Source organism: Arvicola amphibius, chromosome 9 (genome assembly GCF_903992535.2).
Source record: "Arvicola amphibius chromosome 9, mArvAmp1.2, whole genome shotgun sequence".
In the NCBI taxonomy this organism is placed as follows: domain Eukaryota; kingdom Metazoa; phylum Chordata; class Mammalia; order Rodentia; family Cricetidae; genus Arvicola; species Arvicola amphibius.
Genome location: NC_052055.2, coordinates 115,771,821 through 115,796,056, shown reverse-complemented (window position 1 = coordinate 115,796,056; position 24,236 = coordinate 115,771,821). Strand labels below are relative to the sequence as shown.

Sequence of the window (24,236 nt, the reverse complement as noted above, 5' to 3'; positions counted from 1 at the left end):
TGTTAAATGTCATACTCTCAGATCTGTAAAGGCACTTGAGAATCAGGGTACCATTATCTGTCAGGTATATCTAAATTGGACATAAGTTAAATTTAGACATATAGTTTATCTTACCAATGCTAGTAGAGGCAAGAAGTTTAGAAGGAATATTTCAGTAAGCCAAAGAATATTGGAGGCAGAATGTTTCCTTGGTAGGGCTAGCACACATGGGTGCTCTTACTAAAGATGACGCTGAGGTTGCTGTTTTGACCTCAACCAAAAAATGACAGCTATCCACATGTTTGCATTTTTTCCAGAGCTGTTGTTATCTGAAGTTACAAGTTTTACAGATTTTAAAATATGCACACATACACGGAGAGACATAAAACAAGCATACCGTGGCCACATTTATATATACATGTATGTATGTATGTATGTATAAACAGGCAGACAAACAAAACTTTTCCAGGAAAATGTGTCAGGCTGACCAACTTAAAATCCTGGTGTAGGCTGCAGAAGCCAGGCAGCACACAGGTGGTCCCATTAGGGACCAAGAACACCTATGCAGCTCAGAGTGGGAGGACAGGGGAGCAGATCTGCTGTTATCAAAATCAGGTCTGGAAAAAAAAAAAAACTCACAGTCTCCAGAGCATTTTTTTCTAACCCCAGCCAGTTTCAAGCATATTTTACAGGTCACTCCTGCCGCCTGGGCCAAGACCAACTCACAAAGTGCTCTCCAGATAACACCAAGCACCTGCACCAGCTCCTAGGTCTTCACCATTGGTACCAACACTCCTAGATGAAGGACACCTACCGACTAAAATCTGGTTGTATCTGATACACCTGAACCTCACCTGTTACATTCTTTCTGGCAGTTAATGTATAGGACCAGTAATAACAATTTGTTTTCCTCCTAGCCACCTGCCTTCTTGTCTCCCTCAAAAAGCAGCTGCCTAAGGACTCCAGGATGACAGCAAACCAGATGCCACCCCAGTCACTCCTCTAGCTGAGTGTGAGCACAAGTCCGCCAACTCTCAGCTTTCCCCTCTCCCACGTCCCCCATGCCCACAGGAAGTAGCCAGACTTGAGCCAAACACCCATTTATCCAAAGAGAGCCTAAAATATTGGTCATAAATATCACCTCAGCTCTTTGCAACAACCCCTATATCCAAAGAGTCTGCAATGTTGGCTGGGACTCCAATTCCCAGGCTGCCAAGTGCTTAGACTCCAACTCCCAGCCTACCAAGCGCTGACCCCTCCCACAGGGTATTTTGGGTCGTGCGAGAACAAGGAACACAAGGTTTGGGGTTTGCATGTGTGGTCCATCTGTCTTCCCCCTGCCATGCTCCCGGCCAGCTGGGAGTGTGCTATTAGACATCGGCATTTGATTTGGCTTAATCTGGTTTGATTCGAGTTCTTAGCACCGGTGGAGAACACCTACAATGACCTGGGCCCCACATGGCCTGGGCCCCACAGTTGTTGTCTCCTGGGCCCCATGTGTCTGTGGAGACCTTAGGATTCACTTCCAGGAGCCGGCATTTCTGTCTATCACAGCAAGTTTTTCCCATTAAAGATTTTAAAACGCCATATTCAGAAGATCTCTGAAAATTTCTAAGAGTCATCTTATGCCTGCTTTAGGTCAATTTTACTTGTTTTCAGTTGTTTGCTTTAGGCTTAACCTTAGAAGCAAATATAGGAAGCTAAAGAAAACTTATTTCCATAACTAATTAGTTTGAACTTAGCATGCCTACAAGCATAGTTTTGAACACATTAAAGAATTTGTGGGCTGGAGAGATGGTTCAGAGGTTAAGAACACTGGCTGCTCTTTCAGAGGTCCTAGGTTCAGTTCCCAGCAACTACATGATGGCTCACAAACATCTATAATAATATCTGGTGTCCTCTTCTGGCCTGCAGGCCTATGTAGTCATAATACTGTATACATACTAAATAAATAAATCTTTAAAAATAGAATTTGTTAATTTATAAGGTGACTGGCCATTAACTTTCATGTCTTATTCATCTTTGATAGTTTATAATAAGTTACTTTTTGGGGTTTTGTTTGTTCAGTTGTTTAGCTTTGTTGTTGTTGTTTTGTGTCCTGAGACAAGGTTTCTCTGTGGAATAGCCCTGGCTGTCCTGGAATGTGAAAGACCCCAACCCTAGTCTCCATCTTAAGATTTTTTTTTTTTGTGATCACCTAGGAAAAACAGGATACCTACGAGTAGCAGAAGCAGCCTTGAGACCAGCTGCATCTGCCTAGGGGGCAAAACAGGATATCTGTGGGTGGCAGGAGCAGTCTTGAGAAAAATACCCAGTCCTTTGTGTATCAAAGTTCAGGAGGCAGAGACTGGCTGAAAACTGGCTTAATTTAGACTTGTTTTTGTTTTTTAAGGTTCTGACAACTTGGTAACTGCACAATCTATACAGTTATAAGATATGCTGAACCAGAGGATACTGACAATTTACTGTACAATAGCCTTATCACTGAGTGCTGTGGACCATTTCTACCAAAAGGAAATGGACTTGTTTCCATCCTGTTAGATTTGTTTTTGTCCTGTTAGAATTGTTTTTATCCTGTTGAACTTGTTTTCACCTTGATGTCAACCCCCCCATATGTTAATTTGAGTTAACCAATGATGTTGCTGTTGCTATGGTAACCCTGGGACCCTATAAATGCTTGCTGGAAGACTACCAATGGGGCTCATTCTCGCTGGAGTATTGAGGAGAATTGAGTTCCCCATTGGCGCCTTCGACATTAAAGAACCTCTTGCTGTTTGCATCCATTGGCATGACTTATTGAGTCTGGGGGACCCTGAACCCTAGAAATTAGGGTCTTTCAGAATTCACTCTGTATACCAGGCTGGCCTCGAACTCACAGATATCCCCTTGCCTCTGCCTTTAGTGCACTGGGATTAAAGACCTGCACCACCACACCCCAGCAATAAATTGCTTTTATAAAATTAGGATTGGCATTTTTATCCATTAGGTTTAGCCTTGAAAAGTAACAATGCTTTTAGTTTCAAAATAAAGCTTTAAATAATAAACACACACACCATAGGAAGACCAGCAATTTTACTTTCCTGGTTCTTTCCTAGTGAATCATTACAGAATATCATAGTTTCATATATGACTCAGTTCAATCAAAATAGCTAAAGCTTAACAGACTTAGCAAAGACAAGGAGCTGGACATACATTCTCAAGTCAGCCTCTGTTAGCCCTTCTAGACCTTAGGTGAGGATGAAAGGACCCCAACCCTAGTCTCCATCTTAAAATGTTTTTGTGATCACCTAGGAAAAACAGGATACCTAGAGTAGCAGAAGCAGCTTTGAGACCAGCTGCATCTGCCTAGGGGGCAAAACAGGATATCTGTGGGCGGCAGGAGCAGTCTTGAGAAAAACACCCAGTCCTTTGTGTATCAAAGCTCAGGAGGCAGAAAACTGCTTGAAAACTGGCTTAATTTAGACTTGTTTTGTTCTTAAAGGTTCTGACAACTTGGTATAGCTTTAAGTACACAATCTATGCAGTTAATATAGGTTATAAGATATGCTGACCAGAGAATACTGACAGTTTACTGTACAATAGCTTTACCAGTTAGTGCTGTGTACCAATTTCTACCAAAAGGAAATGCACTTGTTTTTATCCTGTTAGACTTGTTTTCATCCTGATGTTGATCCCCCCTCCATATGTTAATTTGAGTTGACCAATGATATTGCTGTTTGCTATGGTTCCCTATTATGTAACCCTGAGACCCTATAAATGCTTGCTGGAAGACTACCAAGGGGGGCTCAGTCTCACTGGAGTATTGAGTTCCTCGTTGGCGCCTTCAACATTAAAGAACCTCTTGCTGTTTGCATCCATTGGCATAGCTTATTGAGTCTGGGGGATCCTTCCCTGAACCCTAGAAATTAGGGTCTTTCAAGGAGAGACCATTGCCAGACTGCTGAGGTCATTGTCTGGCTGCATTATCAGATAGGAATCCCCAGTTTTCAGTGTTTGGTGCTCACAGTTGTGGCCCTAACTCTTTAGCCTTTTTTTTTAAGATTACATATTAATAAAGACATCATGGGGGCTGGAGAGATGGCTCAGAGGTTAAGAGCACTGGCTGCTCTTCCAGAGGTCCTGAGTTCAATTCCCAGCAACCACACGGTGGCTCACAACCATCTGTAATGGGGTCTGGTGCCCTCTTCTGGCCTGCAGGCATACACACAGGCAGAATATTGTATACATAATAAATAAATAAATAAATATTAAAAAAAAAGACATCATGGTATAAAACCTTTCATAAATTTTAAATGTCCCGCCGGGCGGTGGTGGCGCACGCCTTTAATCCTAGCACTCGGGAGGCAGAGGCAGGCGGATCTCTGTGAGTTCGAGACCAGCCTGGTCTACAAGAGCTAGTTCCAGGACAGGCTCCAAAGCCACAGAGAAACCCTGTCTCAAAAAATCAAAAAAAAAAAAAAAAAATTTAAATGTCCCATAGCCTTATAAATTTAAATATTTAAAGAAGATATCCCTGGTATGTAAAATGAAAAAAATTAAAAAAAGAGTTATCCAGGTTTTTTAATTTAAATTCTTTGTAAAACTCTAAAATTTCCTTTTAAAAAAGATTTAAAATCTGAACTGTGGGCTCCTACAATATCAAAAAATAGATTAAATACCTCTTTTTTTTTTTTTCAAGAGGGAACAAACAGGATACAACCACAGTTTGGACAAGGGAAAATCAAACTCCAACAGTGCAAGCAACTAAAAGTTGGATATCTGGGATTTGTTCACAATTCTCTGGTCTTCCCAAAGGGGCTCAGGTCACCTCTCTGGTTCTGCCCTCAGTAACATATACAGCCTGTCTCCTAGGGTCCTTCTCCATCTGGCTCCATTTCACTGCAGCTGTTGTTCTGGTGGCCGTTGTGATGACAGCAAAGTGGGACTCTGGTGGGTCCCTTCGTGAGTGAGGACCACACGGGAGAGAGAGATGCGCCATACAGATAGAGTTTGAGTGTGGAGTTTATTGACAGGAGGGTAGAAGGGGGGGGGAGGGGGAAGCAAAGGCCTGCTTGCCTCTTCAGAAGAGCAGCAGGAAGAGAGACCAGGAATGGGTGGAGCTTGTCTCTTAAAGGGACCTTTGCATCTATGACGTCATAAACTATAAGACCCTGGCCTGGGAGGGTACTGTCTGGATTCACCCTGCCAGGTGAAAGGGGAGGCCAGCATAATGCCTGAATCCTAATAGCCATCATATGGTACCAGCATCTCCAAAACTGCTGGCGTCCACCCACTCACTATAACTATGCGTTTTCTCTAATAGTCTCTTCTGGGTTTGCTTTAGGAACTCCAGCTCTGACACCCAGTGCCAAATTCAGTTAGCACAATTACTGGGGTTCAATTTGAAGGTCAGAAAAGCAAAACAATCAGCCATTGGCTCTTACCTCTACCTCAGTCTGAAATGGCGATCCTGCCTCCAAGATTCTCAGAGTGAGAATGTGTCTGAGAGCTGTCTCCTCCCATCTTATACGATCCAGTCAATCTCTGGGCTTGTTCAAATTCAGGGATTATAATCCAACCAATTCCCACCCTGAAAATCTTTACCCTGGAAAAATTCTGCCCCTAAGAAGCCCTATATAAGCCTCATACATGTTCAGTTGGGAGTTGCCTTTCTCCACCCTGGCAGAGGCAGCCACTCTCCTGGATTCCCTCCCAATAAATCTGAAGGAGATTTGGGTGGGATCTTCTTTCTCCAGAATGGAGCGGAGCAGAGAAGTTACAACTTATTGCTGGAGCCAAAGCAGAGAAGAGCTGAGCAGGACTGTAACAGCGGCACTGGGGAAACCTTTCCTGCTGGAACAGAGTTGTTGTTACATTGGGCAACCTCTCCCTGGAACAGGACTGTGAACTATTATGCTACAGTGACTCTGTGGTATTCCTTGACGCTTGCCTACCAGGATTGCTTTCCATCCGAGCTGCAGTTCTTACAGTCATAGCTCCTGGTGAGTTCACCACCCACATCTAAGACTATACACACAGTGCAAATTGGATTTGATTGTTTTAAAAACTAAAATGAGAATACAAAGTTAGGTGGGTAAGGAGGCTATAGGAGATCTGGAAGGAGTTAGAAAATTAGTGGAGTTGGGTGAATATGCTCAAAATAGATCATAAAATTCTCAAGGAGCTAATAAATGAAGAGGTTTACTTCAGATTCTTTGCCAATCTTTTTCTAAAATGTCTTCATTTTTATTTTATGTGTATTGGTGCTTTTCCTGCATGAATGTCTGTGAGGGTGTCAGTTCTTGGAGTTCTAGGCAGTTGTTAGCACCATGTAGGTGCTGGGAATTGAACCCAGGTCCTCTGGAAGAGCAGCCATTGCTCTTAACTGTTACGCCATCTCTCCAGGCCCTGAAGAGATGTTTCTTATAATACAAAATAAACTTTAAAAATAATTGAATTGTGTTATAAAGGGTGCATTATAGGAAATGTTAATGAAATGTACTATCTTTTCTATCAAAGAATTAAATGTAGACAAAGAAAGATCTCTCTAAAGAAGTTTGTAAAAACACCAGCCAGCAAAAATCCCTCCCCGAGTCTCCATTTTTTTTAAGTCAAAGCATGAGCTCAAGGGTGAATCCTAGAAGACACAATAACAACAACAGCAGAAACAACAACAAAAACAAACAACAACAAACAATGAAAATGTAGAACAAGGGTGAATCGTGTTCTCAAGTCTCTTTTTGCTGATCAGCTTTGCTGTTTTGAATCAGTCAATCACATAAAGAATGTGAGGGCTGGAGAGGTGGCTCAGAGGTTATGTGAGGGCTGGAGAGGTGACTCAGAGGTTAAGAGCACTGGCTCCTTTTCCAGAGGTCCTGAGTTCAATTCCAGCAAACACGTGGGGGCTCACCACCATCTGTAATGAGATCTGGCGTCCTCTTCTGGCCTGCAGGCAAATGTGCAAGCAGAACACTGTGTACATAATAAATTTTAAAAAATGTGAGGCCAGGTTCCGACCCTCAGAGTGTGGTGTAGGAAGCCCTGCTCAGTGGCCTTCTTGCTGAAGTACGTCTGTGCAACCTTCTACAAAAGTAAAACTTCTGCTTTGTGGAAATACTTCAGATTGTATGGTCATTTTATTGGACCCCGATACCCATTTCTTACAAGCACAACATATTGAGGGACACAGCTAGCACTCAGAACTGTCAGCTGAAGAATTAGGAAGGAATGAGGGTTGGGGTATGTAAGTATATCTTGAGCACATTGTTTTCACAGTTCTGAGTGGGGCTCCCCCAGGTCACTTCAAGACACCTGCAAGTTTTGCTAGAGACACAGATCATTTATTATGGTCCAAGAGGAAAGAGAGGTTTAGGAAATTCCTGTAGTGACATATAGCCCAGGAGTGTTTGGATCAGCTAAAACTGTTGGCTAAAAATAATCTCACCCATAGGCCCCTCTTCTACTGTCAGACTTGGGGCATGACTAGAGAGAGCTCCTAGGGAAGGGACGTGCCCTCTCTCTATCCTTTGGAATCAGTGAAGCAGAAGCTGACTGAAGGTAAACGGTATGAGACCAGGTCTCTCAGAGCAGCAGCCCTTGACCCACTGAAGGAGTCAGCTGTTGCTCCCTGGCCTGAGTGGTCATCAGCACTGACCTAAAACCCCCGTGGGCAAAAGCCCGCGGCAAGGGTGGGGCTGGACTTGCGCCGCTGCTGCCGTTTCAGCAGGGCCGTGCCTTCAGGATAGTAGAGAGCAAAGCAATGCGGAGTGGGGACAGGAAAGAGGTGCCGGCATTTGACACAAGCAAAGTGTGTGTGTGTGTGTGTGTGTGTGTGTGAAAACTCAAAACCATCAGAGATAAAAATCAAACATTAAATTTAAAGGAAATGCAGCGCTTATGCAGTGCAGTCATTTAGAGAACATGACTCGCCTCCAAGAGGAGCAGATGTTTTCAGCGGCGTAGTTCGTACACCTCTGTCTCTTGTCCACGCATGCCCCGCAGCTGCTAGTGCTTGATGACCACACCGAGAGCTTGTTTTCACTGCCGTGGTCCTTGGCCCCACGCTACCGGGTCTCTAAAGGAGACGCTTTATCCCTTCGTGATGATGCCGTCCGGGAAAGGCAGCAACTCCAAAGTCATCAAGCATAGTAGACGTGAACAAAAACCAGAAGCACAAACAACAGGATCCCGCTGGCATCCACGACTCTCTTCCAGAAGCGGCTCTCTGGTATGTCACTCCAGTCTCTCATCTTCTCTTGGTGTTCCTCGCTCTTCCTAGCTGCCATTCTCCTGGTCAGGGTCTCTAAGTTGGCGGACGTGTCACTGGACCCCATCTGCTCCCAGGTGGCCTTTCTCTTCTCCTCGGTGGCATTCTCAGGGCCTATCTTGGTGTTTGCCTGTGCGTCAAGACCACAGAACAAGTCCCAGAACTTCGAGAAGCAGGTATTGGTCTCCCCAAACATGCCTGGAAGGAAGGGAGAAGGTCAGGGGGACAAGCAGGCTCTAATTCAGAAGGTAGGGCTTGATGGGGAGGCTCGCCTCAGCAGAATGGAGTTCTTTGGACTTCTTACCTGAAAGTCCATTGTCACCCTACCCAAGGACAGTTCTCAGAGAAAACAGCTAAAATAGAGGGTGGAAAGGGGCTTAGGAGGCCTCGAGGAGGCAGAAAGCTCAGAGTTGGGCCCAGATGGTCTTGACTAGGGAGCCTGAGTGTTACAGAAATGTGACTCACTATGTTACATATGTCAGTAAGCTATTACTATGTCATTCTCCATTACTGCCAGTCTATTGCAGGTAGTAGCTGTGCCTCTGGGTATACCCTTCTGTGATGTCATTATGTTTTGGAGGATACAGGAAACCCAGTGATTCCTGGAAGCAGACATCATTCTCTTCGATGACATCTGGGGCGTGTCTTCTCCAGGAAACTCTAGTCCTCGGCTTGGCCAGCAGAGCATCTGCAGCTACCTGGGCCCTGGAGGAACATCCTATGGCCATCCTGAAGGGGAGCCTAGTAACTTCAGAAGGCTGCCATTCCTTTGTCTAGGACTCACAACTGGAGCTGCACATTACCCCAGCGTCTGTCTGCACTGATGGTGCAGGCTGGCCCCTCGGAGCCCGTGCTGGTCAGGATCAGTACCGTGTTAAGTTCTATCCCACTATTCTGGGTCCAGCCACTGCCTAGGCTGTAACCTCCCAGACACACCTGGATAAAGAACAGCTCCATTTCAGTCAGAGCTGGATTACAACAATTGTGTTGTTATATCTCATGTCTCATCACTGAACAGCCCCTGAGTCTCCCATGTCACCTGCCCCCTTCATGTCTCTGCATCTGAGGCTGGAGAAGCTCAGGGACGGTGGAATTGTCCGTCAGAGATAGAGTGGTCTCCATTACAAGATGAAAGACACCTGTAGCCAGGGAGGACCAGTCAGCGAGATGGTTATCTCATCCTGTGGTCGAGAGTCCTGATCACCAGCCGTGCTGTGGCTTCTGCTCTTAAAGGCCCATGGTATTACTTCATCACACAGTGCCCAGGAGCACACAGGCTGCAGGGAGGCACTGGAGACATGTGGTAAAGTCAACTAGAAATTCAACCTCAGCCCAAGGCACCTAACAGTGAGGCTGTTTGGTGAGCGTCTGGCTGTCTCGGGCTGAGAGCAAGAGCACACATTTTGAGGCAGTGTGCATCCTGGCTCTCTCACTGACTGGTTCCCTGACTGCTAAGTGCCCTGTCTCGCCAACTCTAAAATGGGACTTATTCCAGCTTACTTTCTGTTGCTATGGTAAAATACTGACCAAAGAAACTTGGGGGAGGAATGGGTTTACTTCTGCTTATAGGTTACAGTCCGTTATTGAGGGGAGTCAGGGCGGCGGTTCAAGGCAAGAGCATCAATCAGGAACCATAGAGGGATGCTGCTTACTTGTTTGCTCCCAGGCTCACATTCAGCCATGGTACCCAACCCAGAACCACTGGCCCAGGGGTGATGCTGCCCAACAGTGACCCTGGTCTTCCCATGTCAATCAATAATCCAAAAACTGCCCCCAGAGACATGCACACAGGACAGTCTGATCTAGGAAATTCCTGAGTTGAGGTTCTCTCTCTCCAGATGGCTCTGGGTTGTAGCAAGTCGACAGCTGGAGCTGACCGTTGATAAGTACACTTGCCCCAGATGAGTGTATTTTGATGGACTCTGGCACCAAGGCCAGTTCCAGCCCCTTAGGAAAAGAAAAGCCACCAGCAGCAGGAATGGGGAGGATCTTCAAACATGGGGCGTTGTGCCCAACACAAATGACTGCCATCCCATAGAAGTCTGCAGGCCAGCCCTACCAGGGTACATGTCTTGCAATGGAGGACGCGCCAAGCCTCTCTCGGGACTCTGAACCTCCCCAGCAGGTATGAACAGGGGACTGGGAGCTCTACCTCCTCCCAGCCTGACCTACTCTCTACTTTCTTTACTCCCACAACCTCATAGCCTGGAGCTACTCTCTGCCCCAGACTCAAGCCTTAACCTCATCACATCTTCATCCCTATCTGTGGCAGCGGCTTTGAGAAGCTCAAACCATCAGACTCACTCCTGGATCCTGTGAATCTGTAGGCTCTTTTTCTGATGCTATTTGATGGAAATCTCACTCTCAGCCCCCCTCTCTCCTCTCTCTGTCTCTCTCTGTCTCTCTCTCTCTCTGTCTGCCTGTTTGTCTGTCTGTCTGCTTCCTTGGACTGAAACTTAGTTCTGTCACCCAGATCTACATCCAGGAGGGGGAAGGGCTCTTTCCTTCCCTCCCTCCGTCCATCCCTCCCCCCTCCCTCCCTCCCTCCCTGCCCTTCTCAGGAGCCTCTGGTCTGGAATCCTGTACTACTGCCCTTCTTTTTCCCACTCTGCCTCCCCCTGAGCACCACGCGCCTGTGGGCTCTGCCTGTGGAACCCGAGGGCTGGTTCCTGAGACTTCACCTTCACTCACGACCCCTTGCTGTGAAATGTTTCTAGAAGGCCAGACATTCTTGGGTTCCTTCCCCCTTGCCTGTGCCTCCTCATCACCTGGCTTTCCCCTTCCTTTGGCTTAATTTCTTTCTTCTTTCCCCTCCCCTCTAGGATCTACCTGGCCTCATGAACTGTTTAGGCGGACAAGCCCAGGAAGCATTTTAGGGGGAAGAAAGCGAGTGCTTCTGTCTAAAAGAATGTTTCTAAGGTTAAGAATGTGGTAGGGGGGTGCTTGGGGCAACTGACCCAGCTTCAGGGTCCACCCAGGACAGCTTCCCACAGCTGTGGGTGATCTTGGTGGGTTAAAAGGTGCTGGGGGCCATTGAGCCGGCTTCAGAATCCACCCAGGATGGCTTCTCACGAGCGTGGATGGTCTTCCCTACCTTGCTGGAATGTGGAACTGGGGAAGACCTTCCATCTCATCTCTTTTTCCAAAGTCACCCTCCTCTGTTGGCTGTTGCGTAAACTCCAGCAGAGACCACGGAGCTGAGTGTGGGGAGAGCAGGACAGAAGGGGTCACCATGGGACCTTGGCCTGCAATTGTGTATCACCACAATCTACAAGCAGGAGCCATGTCCCAGGAGGCTGAAGAGGGAGATGCTGGTTAGGCATTAACAGAAAGTGGAAGTTATGTCAGAGGAGACATGACAGGAGTAGGGAAACCTGGGTTTATGCTTTGGTTCAGGTCGTATGTGATTGTATGATCCTAGTTAGCGCTGTCGGTGTTCTTCAGCCTAAAACCAAAGGTTGGAGACAATGAGTTCAGGGCTCTTCCTGTTGGGAGGAGGGCCAGGAACATGCATTTCTCACACCTGGAGGATAGAAGAAGCAACCCACCACTTTTTTTTTTTCGAGACAGGGTTTCTCTGTGTAGCTTTGGCTGTCCTAGAACTTGCTCTGTAGACCAGGCTGGCCTTGAACTTACAGAGATCTACCTGCCTTTGCCTCTCGAGTGTTGGGATTAAAGGTATGTGCCACCACCATCCAACACTGATTAATTTTTATTTGATGTGCATTGATGTCTGCTTGTTTTATGTGCATTGATGTTTTGCCAGCATGTATGTACGTATGAGGGTGTCAGATCCCCTGGAATTGGAGTTATAGACAGCTGCCATGTAGGTGGTGGGGACTGAACCTGGGTCCTCTGGAAGAGGAGACAAGCGCTTTTAACCACTGAGCCATCTCTCCAGCCCCTACCCACCGCTTCTGGTCCACCTCTTCCAGCAGTGTGGAAGAGTGTTGACATCTCGCTGAACAGGGTGTCATGAAAGATCGGAGCTGCTGTCATCTTAGAAGCCCTTCTTTGGACACTCTCCCTTAGAGGGCAGTAACACAAGCTAGGATAGCTGGATCCCCCTGCCTGGCCCCAAGAAAGAGCTTACCTGCTCAAGTTCAATATAGTATCTTCCCATGCCCAAGGGTTGCTCCCTTTCCTTTCCTAACCATTTCTTCAAATAATATTTTTGGTGGGCTGGAGGCATCGCTCATTGTTACAACCACCTGGTTAGCGTGCACAAAGCCCTGGGTTTGATCCCCAGCACCACGTAAAATTTGGCATGGTGACCTGATTGATAACACTCTATGTGCACATTTTACCTCCCCAGCAACACTGCAGCCTCTCATGAATGAGGCTCTGAGTGTGGGGAGGGGCTTGTGCTCAATCCTGTGCTGTATCTTTGGGCTCTTGAGCTCATCTGAGTTGAAGGCAGAGTGCCATCTCTCCAGGTTATGGGATCAGAGGTTCTGCATTGGGAGGGTTCAGGCCAAGGCAAGGCTCTTCATCACCAACCCTCTCAGGTCCCTCCCCACTAGAGAGTTCAACAGAGTTCACCAAGCCTGTGGGGCAGATAGGAGAGACTCTCAGAACATACTAAGCTGACAGACTGAGGAAGGGACATGAGTCAGGAAAAGAGGACAGAAAAGAATGCCAACAAGATGAAGGGGGAAGAGCCTGGGGATAGCAAATGGCTGCCTGAGGCACCTTGCTGGTTCACTGATGATGCAGGGATGCGAGCATCCTGGCCTTCCACATGGGCAGTCCCTCTTCCAAGTGGGCTGCGCGTGGAAGAAGAGAGAATGTGTATAATGGAGTAGTGGGAGAGACTGAGGATACCTGAGGCTTCCAGGCTTCCAGAGAGGCTCAGCTTGGGTTTTTTTTGTTTGTTTGTTTGTTTTGGTTTGGGGTTTGGGTTTGTTTTGTTTTGTTTTGAAATAGGTTTTTGCTAAGTAACCTGCCTTGGAATTTGCTACGCACCCAGCTGACCTAACTTGCAATACCTCCACCTCCATCATCTCTAACTCGACTTTTGATGACAGCGTTCACCCTTTTGTTCAAACTAAGTAAAGCTGCAAGCAAGGCATCCCCATCCCCATCTGTGCTACTCCCTCCTCATTGTCAGGTAGATGCCTGGGACCCCCACTCCGGCCAGCACCAATTCCTTGTTGTGCCAGGGTGTCAAACACAGTAGATGACAAAGTGGAGCCCGTTCCGGCTTTGGGACCTAATAAGGACACTCAATAGTTTCATTATCTTAGACAAGTTATTTAACTTCTCTGATGCCAAGCTTTCTAATAAATAGATAAAACGTATGGCTGGCACTTGCCTGCTGGGGGAGCAGGAAACGGCTTGAAGCCTAACTCTCACACTAAGAGGGTGTATAACTGGTGAATTGTTGCTTGTTATTCTGTTGGTGGTACTGGGGACAACAAGCAAGCACTCGACCCCAGCCTCTCAGGTTTTAAGGCAGGATCCTTTTTGTGGTACTTTGCCTATTTCTGATCTACTCCACCCACCGTCCTCCCGTTTCCATGAATCCAGGCATTCCTCCCTCATTTGTGATTTACCAACTCATCCCCGGAACTCTTCCCAGAGCATCCTAACAGCGACACTTACGTGCACATCCGGAATTGGTTTGGTGGCTAAGGAGATGGCCAGTGTGATAAGGAGAGTGACCAGGAAGAGGAAGAAGCCGAAATAGAGGTGATGGAGGCCACAGATGAGAGTGGGGCACACGCGGCCTCCCTCACAGGTTGAGGGTCCGTAGGAAAACTCAGCCAGCAGTCGAAAGGTTCCCATGGCGGTTCCCAAAACCAGCCCCCAGAAGGCACCCTGCCGAAAAATCCAGACAAGAGTTACAGGGGCGGAGGGAGATAAGACAAAGCGGCATCTTCCTCCCCTTGCTGCTGAGCTGCGTTCTAGGGTAGCACTGGTTGAAAAGAGGGTACTGATAACCGTGCAGCAGCGGGTCTTAGCAAGGACGGGGATGCCAGACCCTGGCACTGTCTCTTAGTCAAACACGGAACTTAGGAAACTTTGGAAACAACTTTTAACTGAGACTACAAGTAGACATCTCAAAACTGTGTCCAAAAAAAAGAGCTTCATCTTCCCTGTTTCCCTAAGTGACAGCCCAGCTCCAAGATCCTCGAGTCTTGCTCGAGTCAAACCCTGGAGCCGCCTCGAGCTCTTCCCTTCCCATGCTGTTCTGCCATTATCCCACAGCCAATCCCGTTGGCCTCTGCTTCCAAAATCAGTCCAGAATCCAGTCCCTTACCATGACCCTCACCCCCATCGTCCCTTATTTGGGGCACGCGGCGGGGGGTGGGGGGAGGGTGGGACGCATCTTGTTCCTAACAGTCCACAGACTCTGCAGGTTCTTCTACTAGAGAATGCCAAGCCTCTACCGGGACCCTCCAGTGACATCTCAGCCCCTGCCATCAGGATCAAGCCTCACCCCTGTATCATGGCTGACCTCACCTAGCACCACTACCCTCTACTTGATCACTCGGCTCTTCCTTCTCAGCCTGCTTCTGCATCCGCAAGCTGCCTGCTTTGCTTCTGACTTGAATTCTGACACTTGCCCTTTCTTTCTGCTGAGAATTCTCCCCACACATTGATTCTGGGCCACATCCTTAGCAGGGGTTTCCTGCTGAGCTGTGTCCTTGTTTGTCTCGCACTCACTCTCCACCTTACAACCTCCTAGACTTTTTTATATTCTTTTAAAAATATTTCAGATTATTTATTTATGTATTTTATACATATATACATGCATGCCAGAAGAGGGTGTCAGATCCCATTTTATTTTTATTTTTTTTTTGTTTTTTTATTGTGTACTCAAATTTTTTTCTTTTTTTGGTTTATTTTTTTATCTTTAAAAATTTCCATCTCCTCCCCTCTTCCTCCCCCTTCCCTCCCCTCCCCTCCACCCATATCCCTCCTCCCTCCCGTCAGATCCCATTTTAGATGGCTGTGAGACACCATGTGATTGCTGGGAATTAAATTCAGGACCTCCAGAAAAGCAGCCAGAGCTTTTAACTGCTAAGCCACCTCTCCAGCCCTCATTTTTTAAATATTTATTTTTATTACTTTTAATTATGTGTATGTGCCTGTCTTACTCATGGTTACTGTTGCTCTGATGAAACACCATGACCAAAAGCAATTTGAGGAAAGGGTTTATTTGGCTTACACTTCTACATTATGGTCCATCACTGAAGAAAGTCAGGACAGGAACTCAAGCAAGGCAGGAACCTGGAGGCAGGAGCTGATGCAGAGACCATGGAGGAGTGCTGCTACTGGCTAGCTTCCCCTGGCTTGCTCAGCCTGCTTTCTTAGAGAACGCAGGACCACCAGCCTTGGGATGGCACCACCCAGATGGGCTGGGCCTTCTCCCATCAATCACTAATTAAGAAAATGCCTTACAAGCTTGCATATATCCTGATCTTAGGGAGACATTTTCTTAATTGAGGCTCCCTCCTCCCTGATGACTGCTCCTGTCAAGTTGACGTAAAATTAGCAAATGTGTCATGTAAAGTAAAGCCTTCATGCCCGGCTTTAAGGGAAGTAAGGGAAGTAAGGCCTTTGCAACTGGCTTTGAGAGAAATGTTTCCGCAAAGTCTTTGCTATGTTTGGGTTAATCAGTAGAGGTTGGGAGATTGTTTTGAGACTGTTTAGACCTTGAAGAGATGTTGTTTCTCTGGAGTCTGCACTTGGCTCTGGTGAGAGCTGGAGCTTGCGCTGTACTGACCTTGATCCAAAGACACTCCTGGCAAGCAAGGAAATTCTTACTTTTGCTTAGGGCCGTAATCAAAATGAACTGAGATTTGTGTGGGTTGTTCACTCCCAAAGGGCAGCAAGAACAAGATGACTTTGTTAGTTGGAACGTTTCCCACCTCTATTAATCGTCTATATGTTTGAAAAAAGTAACAGAGTGACCTAGCTGGGTGTCAGTCTTTTCTAAGAAGGTTGAACCCCTCTGCTCCTTCAGAAAGTGACCGTTGAGCATCTTGGTGAGCTTCTTTCTCTACTGTGGCACCTACGACGGACATGGAAACATGCAAATAATCTTAACAAGTGAAGCTATCTCTCTCACCTCACCCCACCCTACCCTACCTCACATTCTTTTAAATATTCTGTGTTACTACCACAAAGATTTATCTGCTCATTTGGTGTCCTCTTCATCCCCTCCCCCCCGTTAGACTGACTACTTTATAAACGGACTAGAATGGGCTGGAGAGTTGTATCTAGAGACTCTCTCAAGCTGGGGTGGTATAAGACAGGATCTGAGTGTACGGAAGCATCATAGAGAAAAGACTCAGCCTCAGGCCAGGCAGCCCACAGCAGTCACTTCCTGAAGGAGACATGCAGAAAGCAGGTGACTACACCATCCAAAGCTGGGTAGGAGAGGGGGTCTGGAAACAGGCTTGAGGTTAATAGAGGTATTGGAAAGTATATACGATACACCTGCATCCTTGAGCCAGGGACAGCAGGAGAGCTCCAGGGATGTCCCCATATCCCCAGACCCTTGTCATCAGAAAGAGGCAGACTTCCATAACTGCTTCCCCTTCCTGCCCATCCCTTTCCAAGGAGAGCAAAGTGAAGCAGCTCTGGGGACCAAGATACTCCTCTGACACTGCTGCTACTAAGTTAAGTCTTTGTGACCTGGGTAGACTGACAGGGGGGTGGGTCTAAGGGACCGGACTCCTAGGACGAACGAGCCTTGGAGAAAGCCTCAGCCAGATGGAGCTGCCGAAATACATTCCTGGCAAAGCAAGCAGTCCATGAAGGAAGGATTAAGGGGGCAGAAGATATTTCATCAGTCACCAGTTTGGAGCAGCCTGGACCTGTGGGCTGTGCGCGGGAAGGACGGGGTCACAAAAGGCCTTGGGTGTGTGCATGGGAACTTGTACAAGTCCGTGCTACTCATTTCTTTCCAGGGTCACAAGAAAGGTTAAGGCAGCCAGGCGGTGGTGGCGCACGCCTTTAATCCCAGCCCTCGGGAGGCAGAGGCAGGCGGATCTCTGTGAGTTCAAGACCAGCCTGGTCTACAAGAGCTAGCTCCAGGACAGGCTCTAAAGCTGCAGAGAAACCCTGTCTCGAAAAACCAAAAAATAAAAAAAAAAAAAAGAAAGAAAGGTTAAGGCATGATTCAAAACATTTTAAAGACATTAAAAGACATTAAATTCTAGATGCCTCTGCTCTCATATCTATAAAAACCTTCCCTTTAACCAAATGATGTCCTCAGGTGAGCTCTTGATACTTAAGAGACCTCCCTAAGGCAGCTCTTATCTTGGAAGACGGCCCCTCACAGCGTTCCACGCAAGTACCCACCTGCTCGTTGACTCTCTTGCAAAATACAGCCAGCAGAAAGACAGCAGCCACACTTGGTGTCAGGCAGCTCTTGAGAACCTGCATGTACTCAAACAGGGCCTCACTGGATATCATTTCTATAGTGGGGATCCAGACAATGGTGATGGCGAGCAAGATTATAACAAAAAACCTGTGAATTAAACCAACACCCAGTGATGAGTTGAAGATATATTTTTATCCTGCAAGAATACTTGCAAATCCTAACTAGTAGCTTTTCCTTAGTTGTTATATATATATATATATATATATATATATATATATATATATATATACATATATAATTATTACTACTATTGTTGCAATTATGGTCTATTTTAAGGAAAGTTGTAGTGTGAATTCTAATTGGTCTTAATAATAAAAACCCAGAGTCAGATATAGGGATAAATGTTGAAAGATGAGAGAAACAGAGTAGCCAATCACTACCCCTTACCTCTACCAAATCCTCAGACCAAATGGGTGATCCTGTCTCTAGGAATCTTCCGACTGAGTGCACTGAGCTCCTGTCTCACCTTATATTCCTCTCTCTGCACAGCCATAGCCCTTCCTCTCTCCACCTTCCTAGTACTGGGATTAAAGGCATGGGACTCCCACATACTTGGATTAAAGGTGTGAACCATCACTACCTGGTTCTATTTCTCTCTTTTTACACTGGATCAATCTCAAGTAACCCAGGGTGTCCTTGACTTCACAAAGATTCTTCTGTCTCTGCCTCCTGAATGCTAGGATCAAAGGTGTGTGCCACCACTGCCTGTCCTCTATGGCTAACTAGTAGCTTAGCCTACACTTTGAACTTTGGGCAAGCTTTATTTGTTAGATCACAAAGAAAATACCACCCCAGGAAGTTTCATGGCCGGCTAAGGATTTCTATTCTCCAGTGTTTGGAAGAAAAGTACTATAAATGTCTAGTAGATCTATTTGATATATGATGTCATTTAAATCAGATGTCTCAGTTTATTATTTGTTGGATTGAACTGTCTGTAGAGAGACTGGACTATTGGGGTCACCCACACCATTCAGTTGGGACTAACCTGCTTCTTTACTTCTAGGGGTGTTTGTTTATAAAGTTGAGTTCAGCAAGATTCATCTCTTGATCATTATGAAATGACTTTCTTCATCCTCTTGGATTAATTTCGGTGTCAAGTCTATTTTGTTTGAATAGTAATGCCTGCTTAATTCCTAGTTCCAATTGCTTCCAGTGCCTCTTTCGAGTCTTTCACATAGCATAATATGTATTTCAGTGGTACAATACATTTTTGAGGCAATAAAGAGATGGGTCTTGTTGATATTATTTTTTAAGAAAGATTTATTTATTTATTATCTACATAGTGTTCTGTCTGTCTGTATGCTTGCAGGCCAGAAGAGGGTACCAGATCTCATTACAGATGGCTATGAGCCACCATGTGGTTGCTGGAAATTGAACTCAGGACCTCTGGAAGAGCAGTCAGTGCTGTTAACCTCTGAACCATCTCTCCAGCCCCCTTGTTGAGATTTTTAACTCAATCTGCAGAGGGCACTAGATCCCTGTATTCATGGGTATGCACTAGGAAAACCAGAAATATTAAATACACAGGGTTGTCTCTTCGAAGGAAGAGGTGTATAGCCACATCTGGATTCCCCAGACTCTTGTTTATCTCAGTCATTCTCCCTAGACCCTTATCTCGAGCACTCTTTCTCAGTCAATAGAATGCATCTCTATGGGAGATATCACATGTACTTTACAAATGAGAACAGAGGTTGGTCAATAGTCTGGTGACCTTTGCACTGTCTGTATAACCAAGACCACACCAGATCCTCCCCCAAGACCCTTAAGATGCCATAGGTAGTCAATCCATAGAACACATTGTACTGACAATGTGTTCTATAGATTGTTTGTCAACTTGACAAAAACTAGAGTCACCAGAGGGGAAGGAGCCTCAGTTGAGGAAATGCCTCCATGAGATCCAACTGTAAGGCATTTTCTGAATTAATGATCAATGGGGAAGGGCACAGCCCATGGTGGGTGATGCCATCCCTGGGATGGTGGTCCTATATATTTAGTGTTTTAACTGCAATATAATGTGGGGAGGGCTGACTTCCATATTTCATTCAGGTATTTGTGTTTTCCTGAAATTCATTTAAGAATTTGTGTCCTCTTTGAGTTCTTTGAACATAATTATAATCATTCTTTTCAATTCTTAGTTTGGAATTCCATCTGATCCGTGCTCACCAGATGCCTAGTGATTCTTTGGAGGAATCGAATTGCCCTGCTTTTTCATGTTCCTTATGTTTTTATGTTCAGCCTTGTGCATTTGGAGCTGAGCCACAAAGTTCAGTCACATATGATATGACATCTCCCATATGGTATTCTTTCCATAGAAGTGTTCACAGTGTTCACGAGGGACTAGATCATTGCATAGTTGAGGTCTCTTTTTCCTCTTGAAAACCACCACCGGGGGCACCAGACTAAATTCTCCTTATTCCATTGAGAGTAGAATCCTCCTTGCTGGTTCCAGTCTCACATCTCTTAGCATTCCTTCCTAAGCTCTCAGAAATGCCTGTCACCCCCAAATACCGGTCAGGTCATGGGCTGGTCAGTCACAACTGAGCAGGTGTGCTAGTTGGAACCTGAGAATAAATACTTCACGGTTCCTATCCAACATGTCTTCCCCCACAGTCTAAAGGAATCCGGCAGGCCAAGTTGCAACATTTAATGTTGTGAATCTTGTTCTTGGTTTCCTGAGGGTCTGGCTCACCAAGGGTCTAGGGCTGCCAATCCACCAACCCAAAGGGGTCTTTAAAAAAAAAATCATCTCACTGTTGCTCCAGCTAAGTGCTGGGAGGTTTTTAATTACCAAGCCATTTGTCTTATATTGAAAAAGAAATCACCTCAAGGAACATGCAGTTGGTTTAAATAAATAAATACAATCATAAAATCTTAACCATTTAACTCAAGTGTTTAGTCTCCGTACAATTCATAAAATATCTTTTAAAAATCTGGTCTTCTATGTGCCACCCCACTAATTTTTTTAACTTAACCACCTGTTGTCTTCTTCCCATCTTTTCTGGTTTAATTTGAGCTTCTCAAATATTGTATTGGTCTCTATTTTCCTTCTATTGACTTGCTAAACCTTCTTTTGTTTTTTGGGTTTTCTGATTTTGTTTTTTGAGACAGGGTTTCTCTGTGTAGCTTATGGAGCCTGTCCTGGAACTTGCTCTGTAGATCAGGCTGTCCTTGAACTCACAGAGATCCACCTGCTTCTGCCTTCCAAGTGCTGGGATTAAAAGTGTGTGCCACCACTGCCCAGCTTCCTTTTCTTTTTTTTTCTTCTTTCTTTTTCTTTCTTCTTTTTTTTTTTTTTTTTTTTTTTTTGTCTATACAGTCTTGAACTACTCTCTTATTGCTTAGTTTAGGACTTAATGCATTATTGATATACTCTGGCCCAAATTTTACTTTTATCTATCTCTAATATCTCTAGCTAGAACCTTAGAACACTTGAGCTTCGCATAGCCTCCTCTCATTTTCTCATATTTTATCTAGCAACATAAAACTGAAATCTTGGGCTGGAAAGAGGGTTCCACGAATAAAGAACGAGGCTAGAGTCTAGATTCCCAGAACCCACATAAAAAACTACATGGGCTTAGCAACACACCTGTAATCCCAGTGAGGAGGAGGAGGAAATGGGAAATTCCTGGATCAAACTGACTAGCCAGACTAGCCAAAGGGGTGAGCTCTGCATTCCCTGCTAGTTCATGCTTCAGTATGCATGGTGAGAGAGACTGAGGACTAACAGCATCAGCCTCACATACATGTGAGCAAACATGTGCGCACACTATTCACACACACGTGCAAAAACACCTGATTTTTGACAAAGCCAAAAATACACAATGTAGGAAAGACAACATCTCCAATAAATGGTTCTCATCAAACTAGATGCTAGATACAAAGAGATCCATATTATCACCCTGCCCAAAGCTCAACTCCAAAAGCATCGAGGACCTAAATGTGAGACCAGACACCTGAATCTGATAGAACTGAAGGTGAGAAACAGACTTTAACTCACCAAGACCCACAGCTGGACAATCTGGAGAGAGCGGGACATTTTGGAGCACTCAGTCTTGAATGGGATCCCTTCATCAAGCCCTCCCCTCGGGGCTCAGGGATGTATGTGGAAGAGGAGGCAGAGAGAGTGTAAGAGCCAGAGAGGATGGCCACCAAGGAAACAGTGTTCTCCAGACACAACAGCACAGATGATCACACAAATTGACAGAGACTGTAGCAATACACACAGGGTCTGCACGGTTCAATCCAGATGGGGTTCCAGCACGAAGAGGCCAAGGTAGACACTGGTTTCCACACCTAACCGAGAAGCTATCTGCATCTGACACCTGCTTACAAAGGAACACCAGTTTTCTCCAATGGAGTCTCACTGGGTCTATTCACTATATTTAGAGTCAGCCCAGGCCCAGCAGCAGACAGGCAACACAAAAGGAACTCAGCTGTGCTTTCTAGACGTCTTGTCTCATTTTGCTTTGTTTGGGCATTTTTTTGTCTTATTTTTCTTTTGCCTGCATATGTTTGTTTCCTTTATGTGTCTTTTTGATTTGTTTGTTTGTTTTTTGTATGTTTGTGTTTCTTGGTTTTTTTTTTTTTGTTTGATTGGGTTGGGTTTCTTTGTGTGTTTTTTGAAGAGAGAAAGAAAGGATGGTAGGGAGACGAGGAGGATCTGGGAGGAGTTGGAGGAGGAGGGTGTGATCAGAATATATTGAATGAAAAACTCTTTTCAATTAAAAAGAAAGAAAAGTGAATGTTGCCTTTAATAGGTTTCATGAGGATTAAGTGAGATCATGTCATGTTCCGCCACCCGGCTAGCTTTACCCCAAAATAATTACATGGAAACTGTATTCTTTTAAACACTGCCTGGCCCATTAGTTTCAGCCTCTTATTGGTTAATTTTTTTCATCTTTCTTTAACCCATATTTAGTAATCTGTGTAGCACCATAAGGTGGTCGCTTACCAGGAGAGATCTTAGCCTGCATCCATCTCAGAGAGGAGAGGCATGGCGACTACATATGCCGACTGCCTGAAGCGTCTCCCCAATTCTTTTCCAGAATTTTGTTTTGTCTACTCTGCCTACCTAATTTTCTGACCTATTGGGCCAAACAGTTTCTTTATTAATTAACCAATAAAAGTCCTCCATCAATCATGGGCCAGCTTATATAAACATCCTTTGATGGAATATTTAGGAGAGGTACATTAGACTTTGCTCATTTTTATTATCATTATGAGTATTACTTTCCCTTTTTACAAGTGAAAACTATTATTTGTGATAATCAAATTACATTATCATCACAAAGTTGCATAAAAATAACCCCCCCCAGGCGGCTGGAGAGATGGCTCAGAGGTTAAGAGCATTGGCTGCTCTTCCAAAGGTCCTGAGTTCAATTCCCAGCAACCACATGGTGGCTCACAACCATCTGTAATGGGGTCTGGTGCCTTCTTCTGGCCTGCAGAAATACACACAGACAGAATATTGTATACATAATAAATAAATAAATAAATATTTTTTAAAAAAATAACCTCCCAGCCAAAAAAGGATAATGCTATGTCAAGCATTGCAGCCTGTTTTTCAGGCAGTCTTGGCATCACTGACTAGTGGGACGGACACGCTGCACCTTCCGGCTATCATGAGCTCCTTCTCTGTGGCCAGGGGCCGGATCCAGGTGTAAATGTTCAGGGTGAAGAGGGCACTGCAGCTGTTGAGGACGGAGGTCAGGGACGACATGATGGAGGCGCACAGTGTGGACAGCATGAAGCCTTTTAGGCCTGGAAGACAGAGAAAAACAACCTCTGGACCGCCAGCTCTCTGACCAGGCCAGAGAAGGCCTCGACCTCCTAAAGGAACGTTTTCAAACACCTATAAAGCATGCAGCTTTGGGCTGGAGAGATGGCTCAGTGGTTAAGAGCACCGCCTGTTCTTCCAAAGGTCCTGAGTTCAATTCCCAGCAACCACATGTAATGAGATCTGGCGCCCTCTTCTGGCGGGCGGGTATACATGGAGGCAGAATGTTGTATACATAATAAATAAATCTTTAAAAAAAAAAAGCATGCAGCTTTTACCCGGTGTGGGATTCCACCTACAACACCATGCGACATCCATCCTTGGTTTGTGATGGGACTGTCATTTCCTGCGGAGTGCTTACAGAATAGCGGGAGCCGCTCTCGCTCGGAGTGTTGGTCTGTGTCAGCCTGTATCATCCTTACTACAGCCCTGTCTGATGGATGCCATTGCCTGTGCCCCAGCTTGGAGAAGTCCTTGCTGTACAAGAAATTGGACTCTTCATCAGTGAAGTGGGCATACAGTACTTACCATGAGGCTGGTAAGGTACAGACAACATAAGCAGATGAGTTCACGCACGACCCAAAGAGAGGAGGCATTCGCCCAACACTGTAGAAACGTAACAACTTGGTACCACTGCCTGGGTGGCTGCCTGGTGAGCGGGATGGCTCCCTTTGAAAATGTCTTTGTGCTAACAGGAGACAGCACAGTATCTAAAGATATCGGAAGATAACCAGGACCTCACTTGGAAGTCCCCTACGGCAGTACCCCAACTGACTTTAGTAGGCCCCTCAGGGCTGGAAGACATAGACCGGGATCTAGAATTTCTCCTCCTTCAATCA

The 24,236-nt window shown here is 45.6% G+C and overlaps 1 protein-coding gene across 1 annotated transcript in view; it reads right to left on the bottom strand.

Moving 5' to 3' along the window:
• Positions 1–8,096: 8,096 nt before the first annotated feature.
• LOC119823122 (sodium/glucose cotransporter 1-like) overlaps positions 8,097–24,236 on the bottom strand; it is a 42,227-nt gene continuing 26,087 nt past the window's right edge. The window contains exons 10-14 of the mRNA XM_038342921.1: positions 23,231–23,381; positions 17,540–17,708; positions 13,829–14,044; positions 11,319–11,421; positions 8,097–8,422 (exon numbers count right to left, since the gene is read on the bottom strand). Of these exons, the coding sequence (XP_038198849.1) occupies positions 8,097–8,422; positions 11,319–11,421; positions 13,829–14,044; positions 17,540–17,708; positions 23,231–23,381 (965 nt within the window). The remainder of the gene's footprint in view (positions 8,423–11,318; positions 11,422–13,828; positions 14,045–17,539; positions 17,709–23,230; positions 23,382–24,236) is intronic.